The sequence below is a fragment of the Mirounga leonina genome, unplaced genomic scaffold (assembly GCF_011800145.1).
Source record: "Mirounga leonina isolate KUSES-001 unplaced genomic scaffold, KU_Mleo_1.0 Mir_173, whole genome shotgun sequence".
NCBI classification, from domain to species: Eukaryota; Metazoa; Chordata; class Mammalia; order Carnivora; family Phocidae; genus Mirounga; species Mirounga leonina.
In genome coordinates, this window is record NW_023270447.1 from 67,284,410 (window position 1) to 67,303,602 (window position 19,193).

A 19,193-nucleotide genomic window follows, 5' to 3' on the forward strand; every position below is an offset into this window, starting at 1 on the left:
AGAGCTACTAAGAAGAGGATGGTTTTGCTGAGAGTTCCTCTGCAGCCTTGGCCCATTTCCTTTCCTTGACTTTTCTGTAGGAGGGAGTTTGGCATGTGATTAAGAAACGCATCTTGCTTCTTTGCTGGCAAGAGCTGAACCAACTAGTGGGCCAGAAATGCTTTTCAGAAACATCACTCTGAAATCATTCTTTTGATCAGAGACCTGCTCAGAGCTCTTTCTTCCTTTTACAAACTGGAACAGCAAAGAGTTTGAATGTTCTAGAAACTCATAGAAAGGATAAAGCTAGACGTGTTTGAAAGCTGGTGAATGGAATTTTCTGATCAGCAGGGTAGCCTGTATTTTGGGGCCAAATGACACTCTGTCCAAATGGAATATTTTTAACATGCTCCCTCAAGGTCTGGCAAACAATAGTTTGTGTCTCAGCTGAGGCAGTAATAGTCTGCTCCTGCTGAGTCAGGGATGGGAGGGCAGCTGACAGGTACAACTCCACCCTCTGGTTTCTTTCTCTGTCCAGGGGACCCGATGGCGTGCAGCTCGAGAATGCTAACGGCAGTGTCACCACGGTGACGGGGCTACAAGTAGGAACCTACGTGTTCACCTTGACTGTCAAAGATGAGAGGAACCTGCAAAGCCAGAGTTCTGTGAATGTCATTGTCAAAGAAGGTACCTCCCTGCCTTGGGTTGGTGCAGCCTCTGGATCAGATACCTGGGGAATCAGTGCAGAAATTGATCAGAGACAAGGGGTGGGGAGTAAGTTGGGGGAAGGGCAGCTGTTATGTGCTGTTCGAAAACAACCTTTAATTGGGAGTGACTGCAAGGTGAATTTTAGCTTCTTGTCCCCCCCACCTTCCTTCTCAACTGAATAGGGAAAGAAACTGGTTTTTTCCTTTGCATTTTTATTTTGCTTCTCTGCTGCTAAGCCCTGGCGTTTCTGTGGCTCTCCTGCCGTCTGCAGTGACACCTGCTGTCAGGCCTTAGAATGGCTGTCCTGCTCTGTAGTTGCCTGTGCCCCTCCGTGAGCCTGCTGCCGCCAGCCAGCTTGAGGCAGGAGTGCACGGGCTTGCTGTGGTCTGCAGGCCAGGGACCGGCGATGGCCCTGGGGGAGGGCTGTAAGCGGACGGGAGGCACGCAGGTGACTCCGGCGAGGGCACCCTGTGCTCAGCGGATAGAGCGTGCACACCTGAGGAAACAAAGCTGCAGGTGGGGCCCAGGAGAAGAGAGGTCTCTTTTTCCTTTTTCTCTATTAGAGTATTAAGGAAGGAATAAAAGAAGATGTTGGAAAAAATAACATTTTAGGCCATATTTTGAAGAGAATGTGTGGTATCCGCTGCATGGAACCTAAAATCTAAGGCTCTTTGGCCCAGTTGAGGTCTCTATGTCCAGTCATCACCTGCTTCCCAAGGAGAGACATGGAATCCTTCCAGGGAGGCTATTAGGAGGACCCAGGAGAAGACTTTGCCCTCTCTGCTGCGGTGTCAGAAGAACATTTCTCTGGGTGGGACTGGAGCCTCAGGACCGGGGCGCTGGTGGCTGCAGATCTACACTGTTAGTCACTAGCTCCCTGGTCCGGGCTGGGTTTTATTTAGCGTGGACAGAGGGGAACCGAAGCCTGGTCTTCACTGGGTCCTAACCCCCAACTAATGAAAAGTTGGTTCATTGTCAAAAAGCCCCCGCTACACTATTAGGGGCTGCATGGACGGGCGCTTACAACAGCTCCATTTCAGATGCTTTTGATGTTAATTTCGATGTTAATTTCCCCCTAAGCATTGTGAAGAAGTATTCTTTCTTTTCCAGAATGTTATTTCATTGGTATTTCTTTGGTTAGAGATGAACAAGCCACCTACAGCCAAGATAACTGGGAATGTGGTGATTACGTTGCCCACGGACACAGCAGAGCTGGACGGCTCCAAGTCCTCAGACGACAAGGGAATAGTCAGCTACCTCTGGACCCGAGATGAGGGGAGCCCAGCAGCAGGGGTAAGTGCCAGGAACCGGAGAACTGCACAGGGTCACGGTGGTGAGATGGGGAGAGGCGGCTGAGCCAAACATTCCAGGATCCGTTTTAACAAGGGCTCTCTTGTGTCAAACCTGGACTGCCCTCTGAGATTCCGGGACTTGCCTAGTGTCGCTCTGCAAGCTAGCGGCACAGCATATGTTCCTCTGCCCTGATCTTGCAACTGAAGTTGCCCAGGAGTGGGCTTGGTTATAACAGAAGCAGCACCCAAGCCCACAAAAGGAGTGTCGTTTGCCCTGCAATGTAGCCATGTTGTTCAACCCCACAGGAGGTGCTAAATCACTCTGACCACCACCCGATCCTCTTTCTTTCCAACCTGGTCGAAGGGACCTACACATTTCACCTGCACGTGACCGATGCAAAGGGGGAGAGTGACATGGATCGGACCACCGTGGAGGTGAAGCCTGGTGAGTTCATAGCACTGGGACTGGCTGGGAGTGCTGGCCTAGCCCAGCAAGACCTCCGTGCTGGACCCCTTCCCCCTAGCGAGGACGGAGACAGGTGGCAAAGCTGGCTTCTAAACACTGTAGAAATCCCGAGCTGAAAAATCCCTGGAGACTGTTCCCTCCTCCCCACGCAGGAGTACGGACCCCCCACTCATCTCCGATGGACAGACTGAGACTCAGAGAGGGCAGGGCTTGCTCAGCATCACACAGCAGTCGTGTCAGAGCCAGGCCCTCATGCCCCTGGTCCAGCACTCCCTCCTCTCCCTGTGATGGATGAGAGAGGGCTCTGGGTGCTTCGAGAATCTGAGCACAGGAATAACTTGAGTCATGATGTCTCATCACCACCCAGCTGCAGAAAACAATTTATTTTTATAAGTTGAGCCTCAGGCTTTATCTGACAACCCAGGGAAGGTAAAGTAACTGGTGTCCTTTACATTTTTCAGATTTGCAGAAATAAAATTTCTTTCTTAAATCGAACCGTGTTTTTTGCTTTGAGGCTGATTTGGTATTAGGGAAGAAGTGAGTGTGGGGTAGGGTAGAGCTTTATAAATTCCTGAGCATCTGATGAGAAGGTATTAACTTTAAATCTGCTCTTTGTTATGTAAGCCAAGCTCATGTACAGATGTCTTAGATGTAGAAGGGATCTTGGCAGGTCTTCTAGTCCTTGTCCTACCTCTATGAAGGACAACAGCCAAGACACTATAAAGTCTCTTCTGTGTTTAAAATCAGATCACAGATAGTCTACTTATTATGTAAATGATACATCAGAACAGGCAAATGGTGCATCCAATTATGGGAATAAGGTATTCTGAATAATCACTTTTATCTTCCAAATGCAGAGCAGTCTCTAAGACACAATCATAAATGAAGGACAGTGGTCTCCCAGTTCTAGAGTTACAGAAACTTCGTGCAGCTCTGATATTGCTCTAAGGAAGCCCTTGTTTCTTGACCACCTGGATTTTTTTGTTTACTGTTTTCAAACCTGTAGGGCTGATGCATTTCCATTATCAGTAAGATCATTGAGATGGACATTTTCCCTCCCATTGTTGTAGACAAAGCATAGCAAGTCGCTGAAAATCAGATGTGGATCAGGAGACATTGTAGATATCCCCCACTCGGCCTAGAGAGCTCAGCAAAGCCAACTGGGCAGAAGCTATTATTATTATTATTATTATTATTATTATTATTATTATTATTAAAGACTATTTGAGAGAGAGAGAGTGGGGGGAGGAGGGGTAGAGGGAGAGAACCTTTATGCAGATTCCCCGATGAGTGGGGAGACTGATGCAGGGCTTGAGATCATGACCTGAGCCGAAACCAAGAGTCAGACAGTTAACCAGCTGAGCCCCCAGGCGCCCCAGGGCAGAAGCTTTTAGACAAGACCTTGAAGCGTTCTTCCCCACTCCCTTCACCAGACCCCTTGCCTCTCTGCTACGGCCTGATCCCCAACGCACGGGTGGTAGTTGTCTGGTTGGCATAGAGCTCTCCACACCAGCCCCAGATTGCATTAGTAGCAATTCACTATAGTCCCTTTCCATTTGCAGGAGGTCAGTTGTATTCCCGAATGCTCTCACTGCTTTTGCTCCTGTGCCAGAACGGATGCACAGTGGCAGGTCTGTGTTCACTCTCCTTCCAAAACCTGACTGATCCACGTGCTTTCCAGATCCCAGGAAAAACCACCTGGTGGAGATCATCTTGGATGTCAACGTCAGTCAGCTAACTGAGAGGCTGAAGGGAATGTTCATCCGCCAGATTGGGGTCCTCCTGGGGGTGCTGGATTCCGACATCATTGTGCAAAAGATTCAGCCGTACACGGAGCAGAGGTAGCTGGGCAATGAACGGGGGGCAAAAAGGCAAGACCAGGGGCCCCCTGGGCTTCCTGACTGAACTGGGAAATAGTGTGGGTAGATAGAGAAGGGTGGGCTCTCTGACCAAGAACTGTTCATGGTTTCCATTTCTTTAATGAACTTTTCTCTTCTAGCACAGGTCACATACTCAGTACTAGATACTATAGCAGGGTACCAGGGTACCGGGTCAGAAGAGATCCATTATGTTTGAAGGCCATAGTCTAGTAGGGAAGACAATCAGGATAAACATATAACATCAATACAGGGTGAATTTGACAGACTATGTGGTATCACGGAGACACAGGGGCAAGGCCAATTAATTCTTCCAGAGGAGTAGGGGCAGGGTGTGGTCCAAAGATTTTCCACTGAGCAAACATAGAAAGACTAGGAGGAAATTCATAATAGGGGAATAGCATGAGCCATGGTCCTGTGGTAGGAAAGTACAGAGTTTCCTCTGGAAGAAGTCCTTTGGTGCAGAGCACTTCCTAGGCCCCAGGACAAGGCGGGAGATGAGACTGCTGTACAGAACAGTCATAAGCAAGCCAGGGAGGTTCGTTTTTATAGTTTGGGAAGGGGAGGACTCAAGTCAGGTCATTTTATATGTGTGAAGTTTTTGTAGCAAGGAAATTTGGGTTTGGTTTTGTTTTAGGAAGACCAGCAGTGTGGATGCTAAACCAAAATAGGGAAAGACGGAAGGCTGAGGAGCCTAGAACTAGGCTAGTAAAAAGGTAATAAAACGTAAGTTAAGGTAGTGGCAATGGAATGACAGAAGAGAAGAAATGAAAAGAGAGGAAAATCAGAAGGATGTGGCGATCCTTTGGGAATGAAGGTGAATGAAGCCTCTAACATAAGACTTTAAGTTTGGATGCCTGGATAGATGGCAGATGCCATTAACTGAGGTTAGGGATACAGAAGGAACCAGTTTCAAAGAAAAGATAATGAGTTCAGTTTTGACTGTTGAATTTAGGGTATCTCATGGGTGACATGGAGAGAGATTTCATCACTGGCAAGTACGGGCTGGAACTTGGGCAGGAAAAAAAGCCAGAGATAGGGAGTCCCTGCACACGGACAGGAGTCAAAGCCATGAGGACAGAGGAGTGTCCAGCACTGGGGGAGTGTCCAGCGCTCCGGGGAGCCCCAGTATTTAAGGAGGAGGCAAGGAAAGAAGAGCCAGCAAAGGAAACTAGGAACCAATAGTAGAGAAGTGGGAGGAAGAGCAGGTGGACGTGGTCTGCTGGCAGTTGGGGCTGCCAAAGGACTCCAGTGCCACAGAGGAAGAGTATGGTGAGGACATAAAACAGGCTTTTGGCTTTGTGATTAGGAGATCATTAGAACTACAGAGAGCATTTTACTTCAGTGTTGGGGACAGAAGGCAAATTGATGTTATGGCTGGAGGATACAGAGATGGTAAATGTAACAAGGCTGGTGCTGAAAATAAGATGGGAGATCGAAAGAACACCTTTTAAAGACAGGAAATACTTGAGCACTTTGATGGACTGAGGGAAGGTGCTGAGGAAAAGTAGAAGGTGGAGGCTGGGGAGGTGGGTTCCAAACGGGGGCAGGTCTGGGGCAACAGCTGCAGGCAGAACAGAGCGGCACTTTCTCTGGAGACGGGAGGAAGGGCGGGCAGCTGTGCTATGATGGATGGATTTTAGAGGTAGGCAGGATGACATTCGAGAGCGTTGGTACCAGCGTGCTGGGTTTTGTCTTTGAAACTGGAGGCAAGGCCATCTGCTTTGAGGAGGTGGGAAGGAGGTGGGCAGCCTGAGGAAAATGGTAAAGGTTGGGAACAGCAGCTCCAGAAAAGGGTATTGGCTTTGAGCAGTATTGAGGTCTCAGCCGAGGTTGGAGACATGAGGTTAGTGTGGTGGTTCCTGACTCTAGCTACACGATAGAACCACCTGGAGTTTTTGTGAATATGCCGTTACCTGCGCCTCACCCCCAGAGATTAGGATTCAGTTGGTCTGGAGTGAGGTCTGGGCACCTGAAATATCAAAGCTCTCTACGTGAGTCTAACACGCAGTCAGGGCTCACTGGGTCAGAGCATGATGATTAGGACTTTCTTTTGAAGCTCTGCTGGCTGCCTGGGAGTAGGAGCAGAGAGAGTGGCTGCTTGGATTGACCCGAGCTGGTGGGGACCGGGGCAGAGGCAATGCTAATTCGTTGGTGGGCTTGCTGCTGGAAGTGTCCCGGAAGGGTTTGCTGGCACACTTGGTCTCCCTGCATCTGGAAGAGGATGCAGGAGCAAGAGAAAAGCATCACAGTGGCTCTGGGTTCCTCACTTGGACTGACTGGCCTAGTTGAGAAATTCAGGAGGATAGGCGTGGAGGGAGTATATGACAATGGGAAAGAGCACAGGGCCGACACCAGACAAAGCCATTAGTGTTAGGTCTGGGACGGTGAGTAAGGTACTGCCCCTCTCTGAACCGGGCCTGCCACTTGTAGAAATGCTAGTCCCTTTTTATAGGATTGTTACTGAGAATTAAATAAGAGAATGGTTATATAGTCCCTACCACATAGAGAGTGCTCAGTTGGTGGTTATCACAGGTTTGAGACCTGTTGGATTGGAGGTGCCTAGGAGAGGTATGGGGTGGATATCCTAGCAAGCTTTTGTAGGTGTACATGTGGTCATTCAGGAGAGACAAGGGGAGAAGAGGTGAAGATTTGAGGGTTACTGGTAATCAAGAGAGAAGTTGCAACTATCAGCATGGATTTGGTAACTGGGAGAAAATCATGAGAGATGGACCACAGATCTTTTATGGCAAAGGTTTGTTTCTTGATTCTGGAATTTATAATACCCCAGTGTTTGTGTCACCATGCAGCAAACTTGTAGAAAGTCTTTTATGACAGTGCTTCCCAACCTTTTATGTCCTGCCACACATAGGAAGCGATGCTATGTGTATGACACTTTGGGATAGATCGATGAGGCTGCTTGACTGGAAGGAACTGATCCAGGGCCTCCTGGTCCCAGTAGCCACCCTGCGTGCCAAGGGGATCACTAGCTTGGACACACCGACAACCCAGTGTGACCCACTGATTGCAAAGGTTTGGCTGTGAGAGTAATGTGGAGTCAAGTGGGTTCCCTGCAATGAAGGCCAAGGCATAGAGAACAGGCTTTGTGCCCACATAAATGTGAGGTCAAACATGGTCTGCCTTGGACAGAAACTGACAGAAAAGCAAACCGATTCTGGACATGGGGGAGCATAATCTTACACCAACCACACCACTGTGTAGGGTCTTTCTTGTTGCTGTTGTAGTAATGATCATTTGGCTGTTTTGATCCATGGATTATGCTTTTTTTTAAAGATTTTATTTATTTGAGAGAGAGGGAGAACACGAGAGAGGGAGAGAGAGAAACAGACTCCCTGCTGAGCAGAGAGCCCGACGCGGGGCTCGATCCCAGGACCCTGGGATCATGACCTGAGCCAAAGGCAGACGCTTAACGACTGAGCCCCCCAGGCGCCCCCATGGATAATGCTCTGACGCTGTCTGACGGTCGACATTTTTCAGAGCGTTGTGGTTTGTCTTACAGGTCACCTGGACACAAACCCAACAGCACCACACCACAGTCTTAGCTGGTAAAAGGCTGACAGCAGAGATGTAGTGTAGCCAAATCCCCATTTTCCTGACCTCCAGTTGCTGGTTTGGAATGGGTACTCTTGTGAGCTGGGACAGCTTAGGGCCTTTCTGAATGCGTAGGTTTTGGAGTCAGACATCTCAGGGCTGGGATTTGGCTCTGCCATAATTAACTGTGTGACCCTGGGCAAGTTACTTAACCCTTCTGAGCCCATGCTGTCCTCTGTGAAACGGAGAGGACACTGAGAGCAGCTTTCTCCCTGGCTTGCGGGGAGAGAAGGCTTCTGGTACTTGGCACAGCGCCCGGCACACCGGCAGGTGCTCTGTACCGAACGTAGCTGCCGCTGCTGTGGACGACTTCCGCTCATTCCCACTGTCTCGTGTCTCTGCAGCACCAAGATGGTATTTTTTGTCCAAAACGAGCCTCCCCGCCAGATCTTCAAAGGCCATGAGGTGGCAGCGATGCTCAGGAGTGAGCTGCGGAAGCAAAAAGCAGACTTTCTGATATTCAGAGCCCTGGAAATCAGTACTGTCAGTGAGTAATTCTGGGCAGTGGAAAGAAGAGCCTACCCAGTGCCCACAGCTCCCCACAGCCCCGCTGTCCTCAGGCTTCATCTCCTGTTCTCGAGGAGCACGGAGATAATCACTTTGCTCCGCTGCCCAGTGTCCTGAAAGCTCCTGGCTCAGCCCAGAGGTTCTTCACCTGGGGTCCGTGGGCCCGCGAGGTAGCGTTCAGAGGGGCTAGGAGTTTGAATGGGAAGAAAATGACATCTTCCTTTTCACCCACCTCTAACTGAAATTCATTATTTCCCTCTATTAGGAAGGTAGGCAAAAACTCCAGTAGTAACAGAACCTGTGACTTTTAGGCAGTAGAAATCACTGGTAATTTCATAACATACTGCGTGATGAAATGTCATTTTTACTCATCACCACTTCAAAATTATGGCAGTTGTTAGACCCGCTAATAGATCTGGTCACTTGAGGTTTTCATAAAGACACACATGTATGATTATCTTAAAACTGTATATTCTTAAATATTTCAAAAACATGGGCAATATCATTGCTTTCCTTCGTAATACTGTGTATCTTGGCATTTACGTGATGCACAGAAGGGCCCTGAAAGATTAGGAACTGCCCACAGGGAGCAGCTGCAAGCAGAACAGCCGGACTGTGTCAGTAGCCTTGCTGACTGCTGCCGGCCGATCTGCCCGTGACCATCACCGCTGGTTGGGGGGGGGGGGCGCCCTCCGTCCTCTTGTGTGCCGGCAGCCGCCGGGCCGGCCCTGACTCCTGCCGACCTGTCGCCTTTCCCCCTGCTTGCAGCGTGCCAGTTGAACTGTTCTGACCATGGCCACTGTGATTCATTCACCAAACGCTGTATCTGCGACCCTTTCTGGATGGAGAACTTCATCAAGGTGCAGCTGAGGGATGGAGACAGCAACTGCGGTGAGGCTTCTGCTTGGCGCTATGCCAGTGGCTTTGGCGCTGAACGTGGTTCTGAGTTGAGCAGGTGGGTGGTGGTGTTTCCGAGGCAGATGAGCAAGCGAGGAGAAGAACTCTGTGTATTTTCTGTTTGCAGAGGACTTTTCCTCCCTTCCTCCAGGCAGCTCAGGGTTAGAGCGGAGTTCTGCAGCGGACTCGGACGAAGAACCAGGCTTAGGTCCAACGGAGTGCAAACTGCAGCCTAAGTCAGATCAGCTGCAAGGCCTCCTGGCTCTTTGGAGTGCCTCTGTGCGGCAGCCCAGTGGGAGCCGTCAGGTTTCTGGGCCCCCCGGGCCCCTGGGAAAGCTCTACAGCCTGTCCCACTGCCCCAGGGGCTCAGCAGGGACAGGGCAGGAGGTGGACAGCTTCAGCTGCCCACAACTGCAAGGTCTCCCCTGCCCTGGGCCGCCGTGGGGGCCGCCTTGTCCGCAGAGCCAAGCCACTTGCCAAGGCCGGGGCCAGCCCAGCCCGCCCTCCTGGCCTCTGTCTTCACAGCCCTCCCCATTTTGTGTCTCTTGGCAGAGTGGAGCGTGTTGTATGTTATCATTGCCTCCTTTGTCATTGTTGTCGCCCTGGGAATCCTGTCCTGGACGGTGATCTGTTGTTGTAAGAGGTAAGATGGATTCTCCTCGGAAATTCATTAGAGCTTCTGGACGTGTATTTATTCATTAGGGAGGTATCTGGCACCTTCCACATGGAAGGCGCTGAGTCTTGGGGTTCCTCGCTTCCCGTCACGGCCCAAGGCAGGCGCAGAAAGGCTTTCGTCACCCTCTCCCACTCCTGAGGGCAGGAATGCGCTCCCTCAGCCATGTGGCCGTCACCGCACTGAAGCGCAACCTGGGAAGCGTGGCCGTGGCCGGGGTGGGAGCGGGAGGGCCTGGGCCGTGGGCCTGGGTCACCCCTCCAGGGGGTGTGTTACTACTCCACACCTGCCTCACCACTCAACGTGAGTTCTCAATTCTGCCCTCCTTTGTAGTTGGGATTCACGTGTCTACATGTTTTCACGCATTTGTAGACTGTGGTTAGTCATGATTAAGCGTTTGGATTTTTTTTGGGTGGAGTCTTCCTATCTAGTCTTACGATATTTAATGGGAATGTTTATTATATGTTTTTCATTATTAATAACGATTTCTTCATTACTGTGTGCCGAGCACCAGGATGATATTTTGTAGGTAATATCTTTTTTTAAATGCATATAACCACCTTTTCTCATCTCACAGCTAAGGAAGTGTAGGCTCAGGAAAATGGCCTCACCTGTCCATGGACACACAGTTAATAAGTAGCAGAGCTGAGATTTAACCTGCAGTTTAACCTCACATAAAACGTAGAAAGTGAAAACAATTTTAAAAAATTCCCACCATTAAGAGCTTGTTGGTTTAATGCTTTCCTCCGCCCTCCGCCCCTGAAGCATCAGTTTTTGGTTCTCTTGAATTACTGTAATAGGGAGAAACGGAGTGTGTCTGACTTCACGTTGCTTCCCTTCCCTTGCTGCTGTGACCTACAGCTTAGAAACTTCTGCTGAGCCCTGCACATACACATGCTAATCATCGACGCAACTTTACTTACAGCTGAGATTTACAAAAAACTGTTTTTTGTTTTTTTTTAAAGATTTTATTTATTTATTTGACAGAGAGAGCAGGGACACAAGCAGGGGAGTGGGAGAGGGAGAAGCAGGCTTCCCGCCGAGCAGGGAGCCCGATGTGGGACTTGATCCTAGGACCCTGGGACCATGACCTGAGCCGAAGGCAGACGCTTAACGACTGAGCCACCCAGGCGCCCCAAAAAACTGCTTTTTAAACCTGAAACCTACCTACCTCAAGGGGATAAGGAAGTACATATAGAAATGCCTCTGCTGTGTTTTAAGATTCACAGGAACAACATGGCCAGATTCCTACAGAGATCAGCTGACCAAGGACAAAGACTACACAGCCTTTGTGGATGTCTGCAGATATCAGTCACTTTTTGACTCCAACCTCCTCCCACTTCCCCCCTTCCTTACATAAAAGAAGCTCAGATCTCATGCTGGGGAAGATGGTTCTATGGGACAGGAGTCCACCATCTCCTGTCTTGCTGGTTTTCTACATCAAGTTGCTTTCCTTGCCCCAAGCATCTTTCCCCTCGACTCCCTGGCCTGTCGTGTGGTGGGCGGGATGAGCTTGAACTCCGTTACATTTATGTTTTTAACCAATCTCTGCCTCCTTGCCACTGTGGAGTGGTGACTCCATGGTCAGATGGTCACAGTTCCCTTATTTTCCCAGAATTGGTGAGGAGTATTTGAAGAACCAATCACAGTTGCCACCTTCCCTTGGCTGGGAAGCACAGAAAAAAACAATCTTTCTGTTAGGCAGCTCCCATCAGGACAGGGCCCTCTCTGCAGTCTGGCTGTCACCCGGTGTTGAGCTACCGGAGTCTCACTCAGAAACCACTTCTTTTTTTTTTTTTTTAAGATTTTATTTGAGAGAGAGAGAGTGAGTGAGAAACAGCATGAGAGGGGAGAGGGTCAGAGGGAGAGGCAGGCTCCCTGATGAGCCGGAAGCCCGATGTGGGACTCAATCCCAGGACTCCGGGATCATGACCTGAGCCGAAGGCAGTCGCTTAACCAACTGAGCCACCCAGGCGCCCCATCCGAAACCCTTTCTTGAGCAGTGGTGGGGATTGTGTTTTTCAGGCAGAAAGGAAAACCCAAGAGGAAAAGCAAGTACAAGATCCTGGATGCCACGGATCAAGAGAGTCTGGAACTGAAGCCAACCTCCCGAGCAGGTAGTGGCCCTTGGAGTTGGGGTGGGGCCTCCAGATTCGTGCACTCTCCCTGGGAAGGGCTGCTGTCACTAGTCCCCTGGGGTCACTAACAACTGTTTGTTCTGGAAAAGCATTTTGTCTACTACTTGATGAAGGCCCAGGGCTGACCTTGCCCCACCCTGGCAAAAGCCGTGTGCTGGCTGAGCTCTGAGCCGGGGCCCACCTCTCAGTATTGCTTCACTTTGCAGAGGGACTCGGCCTCTCGCTCTCGTTGGCCTGCTCATCTGCGTCAGGCTTCCCTCCTGGCTTTCAGCTTTTCAGGCTGCCCCCAGGAGTCCGGCTCAGGGACCTGGGTCTCTTAGGCCTAACCAGTCTGTCCTTTCTGGGCAGACAACAAGGTGAGGCGGGAAGGAGATCGAAGCCAGTGTGCGCCAGCTGACCCCCTCTTCAGCCGGCCTTGCTCTCCCGGCTTCCTCCAGCCGGCATGTGGCAGATCCGCAGGCCCTGCTGATGGCCTGGAGCAGGCAGGAGGGCAGCTTGTCTGCTGGCTCCGGCACATGGGGCCCATCCGTCAGCTGCCTCCCACCAGAGAATGGCCAACTGCGCCAGCTCGGAGATGGCTTCGGTGAGGGGGCAGGCAGGGGCGCCCTTCCTTGGCTGGGTGTCGTCATCGGTGAGCTTTCCACACGTCATGAGGCCATGGCGGGCATCGACCATTTGTGGGACTCTAGGGAGAGCTACTCCTGAACACCTGGCAAGCAGAGCTGTTCTTATACAAAGTATTAAACGGCGCTCATACTTAAAGCTTTGTATTAGAAGGGGCAGGAGGGGAACACAGAGCGTTCCGAGAGCATTTCAGGCTGCAGGCGAGCAGGGACACATCAGAAGAAAACAAACGCTCCAAGGCGGTCTGGGCTGCACACCCAAGCAGCTAGGTTAGAGAAGGCCGCGGGGCGGTGCCTGGCGGTGTGGGGCTCGTGGAAGCCGAGAGGGGCAGCGGAAGCCTCCCATGTGGACAGATTGGGAATGGGGCCTGGGGGTAAAAACGTGCACAGTCCACCCTCCACATAGCAGCTAAGGTTGTTTTCACGTCTCCCAAAGGTTTCCCAGCCCTTGAAATCCTTCAGTGACTGACTTTGAGTCTGGCCGACATGGCCCGGGGTGAGCTTTCATCTGTTTGCTTCTCTGAGATCTTCCTCCTTGTTGACTTCTCTCTTCCTCAGCGAATTCTGCCGGTTCTTATTTCTGTCCAGAAAGCTCTTTCTCATCCCTCCCTTAACCTGTTCATGTCATGCTAATCTCTCTGCCACGTGTCTGTTTTGGCATTTCTCTCCCTGTGTTGTACTAGTTATGTGTGTGTCCCCTTACCAGTCAGTGGAGTCGCTGAGGGCAGGGACTGTATCTTACTCATCAGTGCACATGGATGGAGACCACTGTGCCAGAGCCTGTGGCGGACACCGGTTACATTTTGGGGAGCCAGACCATCAGACTCTGCTCCTGCGCAGCTTCTATCAGACAGACAAGAAACACCCAAACTCACAAATACACAGAATGTGATAATGAACGGTCTTCATAGAGTAACACTTGAACTGAGACTCAAGGGACGAGTAGGCGTTAGCCACAGGAGTCCGGGAAAGAGCAGTCCAGGCAAAGGAGCAGAGTCGGTAAAGGCCCAGCTGCCGGAAGGAGCGGAGGGCATCTGAGGAAGTAGAAGGTGACCTGCTGGACATGGCGAGCCCGGGGCCAGTGGCACGAGGCTGCACACTTGAGCAGGGACCTGGCTGTGGGCTCCTCCTGAGTGCAGTGGGGAGCCACAGGCAGCTTTTTTCGGAGGTGAGTGGTCTGTTTGACTTAGATTTAAAAAAACCCTGACTGCTATGTGAGGGCACTGGAGCGGCAAGAGCGGGTGAAAGAGGATTCGATGGGATGTCCTCATGGTGGAGCAGTAATGAGATGAGGAGAGACACAGATTCCAGGTACCTTTGCGGGGAAGACTTGCTGCCGTTTGTAGCGTGTTGGCCAAGGGGTGCGGGAGAAAAGGAGACGTGCAGGCTGATCCCTGAGCTGCTGCTCTGAGCATGTGTGGACTGGGTGGTACTGGAGGGGACGTGCTGGAGAAGAGTGTTGGTTTAGGACCCTTGTAAATGGGGTTGAGGAAATGAGGCTGGAAGTCTGACGAGGATCAAAGTGTGGAAAGTTCTGAAAATCAGCGAAAGGAGTTAAGAATTCTGATGGTGACGAGAAGTGTCATGTTGAAAGTGCTGGCTTAGGAAAATCAGTCGAGTGGAGGCCAGCAAGGAGATTTTTGCAGTGGTCCCAGAGGGAGGTGACGATGGCTCAACTAGCATGGGGTCAACGGGATGTAGGGACAGGAAAGGTCAGGGCTGACTTCCGACCTGAGGGACAGAGAGCGATTCTGTAGACAGAATTAAGGCAGCCATGCAGTGACAGCTTGGGTGAGAGAAGATGAATTGAGGTGAACTCAGCAGAACGGTTGAAGTGCCAAGCATCAGTGTAGGAATCTTCTAGATGCTGGTGAGGGTCAACACAAAAGTGGGTCACATCCCTTCTGGGGAGGATGTTGAGGGGCAAAAGAAGAGTCCAGAGCTGAAGAGGCCAGGAGGGCCACCAGTCAGGGAGGAGGGGCACCACTAGGGAGTGGTCAGCAGTGTCTCCTGCTGCAGAAGGCAGAGATACAGAGTTTCCACGATGAGGACACTGGAGAAGTTTCTGGTCACCTGAAGGGCTGGAGTAGGATGGGGACTGGAGGCTGAAGTGAAAGTGTAGGTTGTCTAGGCAGTAAGCAGGTGGTGAGGAAACGGGGCCCTAACTACTGAGAAGTCCTTTAGGAGGGGAGCAGGGAGTTATGGAGAAGCAGGGCAGGGCTGGAGGGTGAGGCTTCAGGCAGAGATGCAGAAGACCGAGGGGAGGCTCCTGAGGAGACAGCGAGTGGGAAAGGAGAGAGAGGAGAGAGTGGGGGATACAGGGAGTTCCTTCGGCAACGGCAGAGTGGAGGGAAAGGCTGGGGGACAGCACCAGAAGGTGCTGGGCTGAAGAGGCAAAATGGGAAGGAGGCAGACGTCCAGTGAAAGGGGGTTTGTGGCAAGGAGAGCCCCACGGTGGCCAGTTGCATCTGGGTCACCAAGGTGAGACTAGAGGACAGCCAGGAGGCCCTTCTGTGTGGGCAGTGTGGCGCTGAGGGAGCAGTGAGAGTCCCTTTGCGTTTGGTCTTGTGCGCCTGACCAGGCTGAAGCCCCCGCTCTTGTTCTGGACTCAGCCCACGGGTGGGTGCAACCCGGAGAAGAGCCACTGGCAGGACGGGAGAATGGGATTCGAGCTGTTGGCATAAGGCCTGGAACTGGAGAAGTTCAGCCCGAAGCGAGGAGTTAGGGGGCCGTGTGGCCGAGAAAGGTCACGCGTGTGGAGGTGAGCCCACACCGGCCCCGTTTGCCGGGAGCCAGGCTGAGCTTGGAGCAGGGCTGCCTGTGGAGCTGGAGCGCGCGAGGCCGCAAGGCCAGGCCTGAGGGATGCCCACCCTCCGGAGACCTGGTTTACGTTCAGCAACTGTGGTTTGGGGGTTTGTTTTGCTATTGATTTTTCAAAGCTTTCTCTTGAAGCATATTAGATTGAACCATCTGAAATTACGGATATTTGACTTTTCTGACCTTTTTTGTGGTTCAGTCTAATGTGTATGGAAGATCATTTAAGGACAGCTTGCTGGGTTTTCGACAAGTGAACGTGCCCATATAATCCACTCCCTTTCTTGCCAGTCACTGCCTTCCCCCTGCCGACTTCCTTCTACCACCTTGGAGTAGTTTATATAAATGGAGTCACTGTGTTTGGCCCCTTCCACTCACCATTACATTTAGGACATTCCTGTGTGTGGTTAGGTAGGGCACGAGTCTGTCCATTCCCTGCTGTGTAATCTCCACTGTGTGAATGTTTTTGGCGGGTATACGGTCGTCGGGCAATTGAATTCTTTCCCTTTTTGGCTCTTCTGAGGAGGGCTGCTGCAGATGCTCTTGTCCGCGCCCAGCTTGTCCTGTTTAGTGGGTGAAATCGCTCCGTTCTCCAGGCAGAGCAGGAGTTTGTGTGGGAAGGCCCCGGGTGAGTGCTGTCTGCTGTGGAGCCCGGCGCATGTCCCCCGCTCCGGCTCCTGTCCTCCTGTCCTCTGCAGCCGTGGAGGAAGAAGGGCTCGGGCCGGGCTCTGAGGGAGGGAAGCTGCATGTGGGCACTCTGAGGGGCATATGCCCCCACAGGGCAGAGGGGAAGGGGCATTTCAGCTACAGGGGCAGAGCCGGGGTTTGGGGGACCTTGAGCCTCCCCTGGGCTTGGCTCTTATGTTGGCCACTGTCCACCACCACACTGGAGGAGCTCAGGATACTGGCGTCAGCCTTACGTCATTCTGGTCAGGAAGGGGCAGAACGGCCGAGAATCCTGAGAAACACTCCTTCGGTGTTTCGGGGGATCTGGGTGGGACCAGGGGGGAGGGAGAGTGATGGTTGGATATGGGGGTTCAAACACACCTCACCTGTCTGGTCACCTTTTTAAGAAAGGAGGTAGGCTAGCTCCCGGGTGGGTGGTGCGGGGCCCGGAGCATGCCACGCTGGGTCCTCGCCGTGGGCGCTTGCCGCTCCTCGTCCTGCCGGCTCAGCCTGCCTTCGGCTTTTTCCCGTGCAGCCTCGGCAGCCTTCGGGATGATATGGAGTGAAGGTGACGCCAATGGCTTGCGGAACTTCAGGCATCTTTTCTGACCTCAGGCGCGTCTTATGGGTCCTTGCTTGTGTGCTCTGATGAGCTGACGGCTTGGGACGGTCTCTGGGAGTCCCTGGTACTCCAGTCAGGCGCTCTCAGTAGGAGCGACCTCTCGGAGCCATGGGCCTGCTCTCCGCCTCCAGGACCCACGCCGTGAGGCCTCTCTGGGGCGTGAGGCTGCGTCCTCACTCAGTGTGGGGAACTCGGGCAGGCCCTCTGCCATCCACGCCGAGCCAGGACACGGTGCCAAGTTCACCCTCTAGAGCTGACCTCTTGTTTGCTGTGCTTTCCTGCCTCCTGTGGGGATTCCATCCTGTTCATGAGGGGAGATGATAGAACATTCCACATTTCAACGAGAGGAGAACGTTGTTGGGTGGCACTAAGCAAAGCTAACGGATACTGGAGAGCAAGAATCCACACTGGGCCCCAGATCTGTTGGTCCCGTCTGCTGTGTGTGTGACTTCATCCCTGAAGGAACTGTTCCAGCTAAGCAGGACCGGGGAAGGGCTCCGGGAGCCCCTCGCAGCCTGGAGAGGGGGCGGGGACCTTCCCGGTCCCTCTGCTTCTCTCCAGGCTGGGAGAAGGGTGCAGGGCCTGGCCCAAGCCGAGGAAGGGGTGTGCTCCTGACCCTGGATTCTGTCTCTTGCAGGCAGCAAACAGAAGGGCCCAATGCTGAGCAGCAGCCTGATGCGCTCCGAGTCGGAGCTGGACAGCGATGACGCCATCTTCACGTGGCCAGACCGAGAGAAGGGCAAACTCCTGCACGGTCAGAATGGCTCTGTGCCCAACGGGCAGACCCCACTCAAGGCCAGGAGCCCACGGGAGGAGATCTTGTAGCCACCTGGTCTGCGTCCTCAGGGTACGGGTGGGCAGTGCCAGGGTCCAGAGCACTGCCAGGAGCTGCTCCGAGCTCCCCGTGTGTGGGCAACTGTTCTCCCAGCGTCTGCTGGTCACTCCACCCCCATCCCCCCACCAGAGCTGCTGGTACTTGAATCCAGAGACCTTCTCCAGGAACCCTGAATGAAGCTGTGAACGAAGAGGTTTCCTCTTTAAACCCTTCTGGTAGCCCCCCCGCCCCACGTCCTCACCTCAGGGCCTCCTTCCCCGCAAACTCCTCCCCTGCTCCAAGGGCCATCCAGGCAGCTCCCAGCCTCCCCTCCAGCTCCCTGCCGGCGGCGTTGTGGCTCCCAGGGCGCCTGCCAGCGAGGCCCGGCTGTGCCCGACACCTGGCTGCGGAACCAAGCACTACCAGCCTCCTGCTCCGAGAGCCTGCCTGCGGCCATGTGCTTCGTTCCCGCCCTTGGGACAGAGTGCGCCCTTCCGCAGATGACGGCAGGACTGGCTGTTTCAGGAATGGAGGGGGGCCCCTCCGGCTGCTGGGCCGGCCACGGACGTTTCCCGTCCCGCCCTGACCGGCCGCTTCAGGGGCCCGCACGCCCGGCACCCCGCAGGAGACAGGCACACGCCGACTGGAGCGTGACGGCACGAGCGCATGCGTGCGAGCGCCCCTCTGCGGCTCCTGTGTCCGCCTCCGTCCTCTCCGTGTGTCCCTGCATGCGTGTGTCAGACTGCGCGCGTCAACTCCTCGTAGGGCTCTCGGCTACTTGCAAGGCAACCCTGACCTGGACAGACCTTTAGCTCCTTGGAACAGACTTCCTGAATCCCTGTGGCCCCGTCACTGGGTCCTCGGCCATGTTCTCGGAGTGTTGAGGATCGGGAGCTTTGGGGAGTGACTTTCTGGAAAGAAACTTAGTTTACACTACTGCTCTACTGTTGGTTGTGAGATGATTAAACACGCTATTTAATTGTACGGGCGCCTGCGTCGCTGACCTGTACCTCGGGTCCCGCCGCCTGCGCCTCCCGGTGACGTGACAGTTTCCGGGGCGCGTGGCCGGCGGTGCTGGGATCCGGCCTCGGCCGCTGGCTCCTGCCCCCTGTCCCCTGCCGGCCAGCTGCTTCCCGCGGGGTTTCTGTCCTCTTCTCTGCACCTTTTGTTAACACAAACATGATTGATTCCCCCACCCCCTTGGCCAAGCAGGGGATTCAAAGTGTCCTAATGCTCGGGGTCTGGACTTGAGATTTCCGGGCCCCCGTGCTTCCCCGGCGGCCTCGTGCCCCTGGACACTGCGGTGTCCACGGAGCAGCTTGCATAGCCGGGGGGGGGGGGGGGGGGGGGGGCTGGTGTCCAGTCTTGGGACTCCCAGGAAAGGGAGGGGAGGGGACAGTGGCGTTTATACTGTACCCAAGACCCCGTGTACAAAAACCCACTGGGGGTGGGCGGTACTGGCTCTGTCCTTCCAGATTCAGAAACTGAAGCAGAGCCAGAAGTAA

General features: G+C 53.1%; 1 protein-coding gene across 3 annotated transcripts in view; it reads left to right on the top strand.

Moving 5' to 3' along the window:
* Positions 1–18,672, top strand: part of KIAA0319L (KIAA0319 like) — a 95,513-nt gene extending 76,841 nt beyond the window's left edge. For all 3 annotated transcript variants that reach the window (XM_035019135.1, XM_035019133.1, XM_035019134.1), the window contains exons 13-21: positions 518–666; positions 1,829–1,980; positions 2,286–2,424; positions 4,127–4,286; positions 8,279–8,421; positions 9,210–9,332; positions 9,891–9,981; positions 12,037–12,128; positions 17,512–18,672. In XM_035019135.1, coding sequence (XP_034875026.1) covers positions 518–666; positions 1,829–1,980; positions 2,286–2,424; positions 4,127–4,286; positions 8,279–8,421; positions 9,210–9,332; positions 9,891–9,981; positions 12,037–12,128; positions 17,512–17,699 — 1,237 coding nt within the window. In that variant the 3' untranslated portion in view covers positions 17,700–18,672. The remainder of the gene's footprint in view (positions 1–517; positions 667–1,828; positions 1,981–2,285; positions 2,425–4,126; positions 4,287–8,278; positions 8,422–9,209; positions 9,333–9,890; positions 9,982–12,036; positions 12,129–17,511) is intronic.
* The last annotated feature ends 521 nt before the right edge of the window (positions 18,673–19,193 follow it).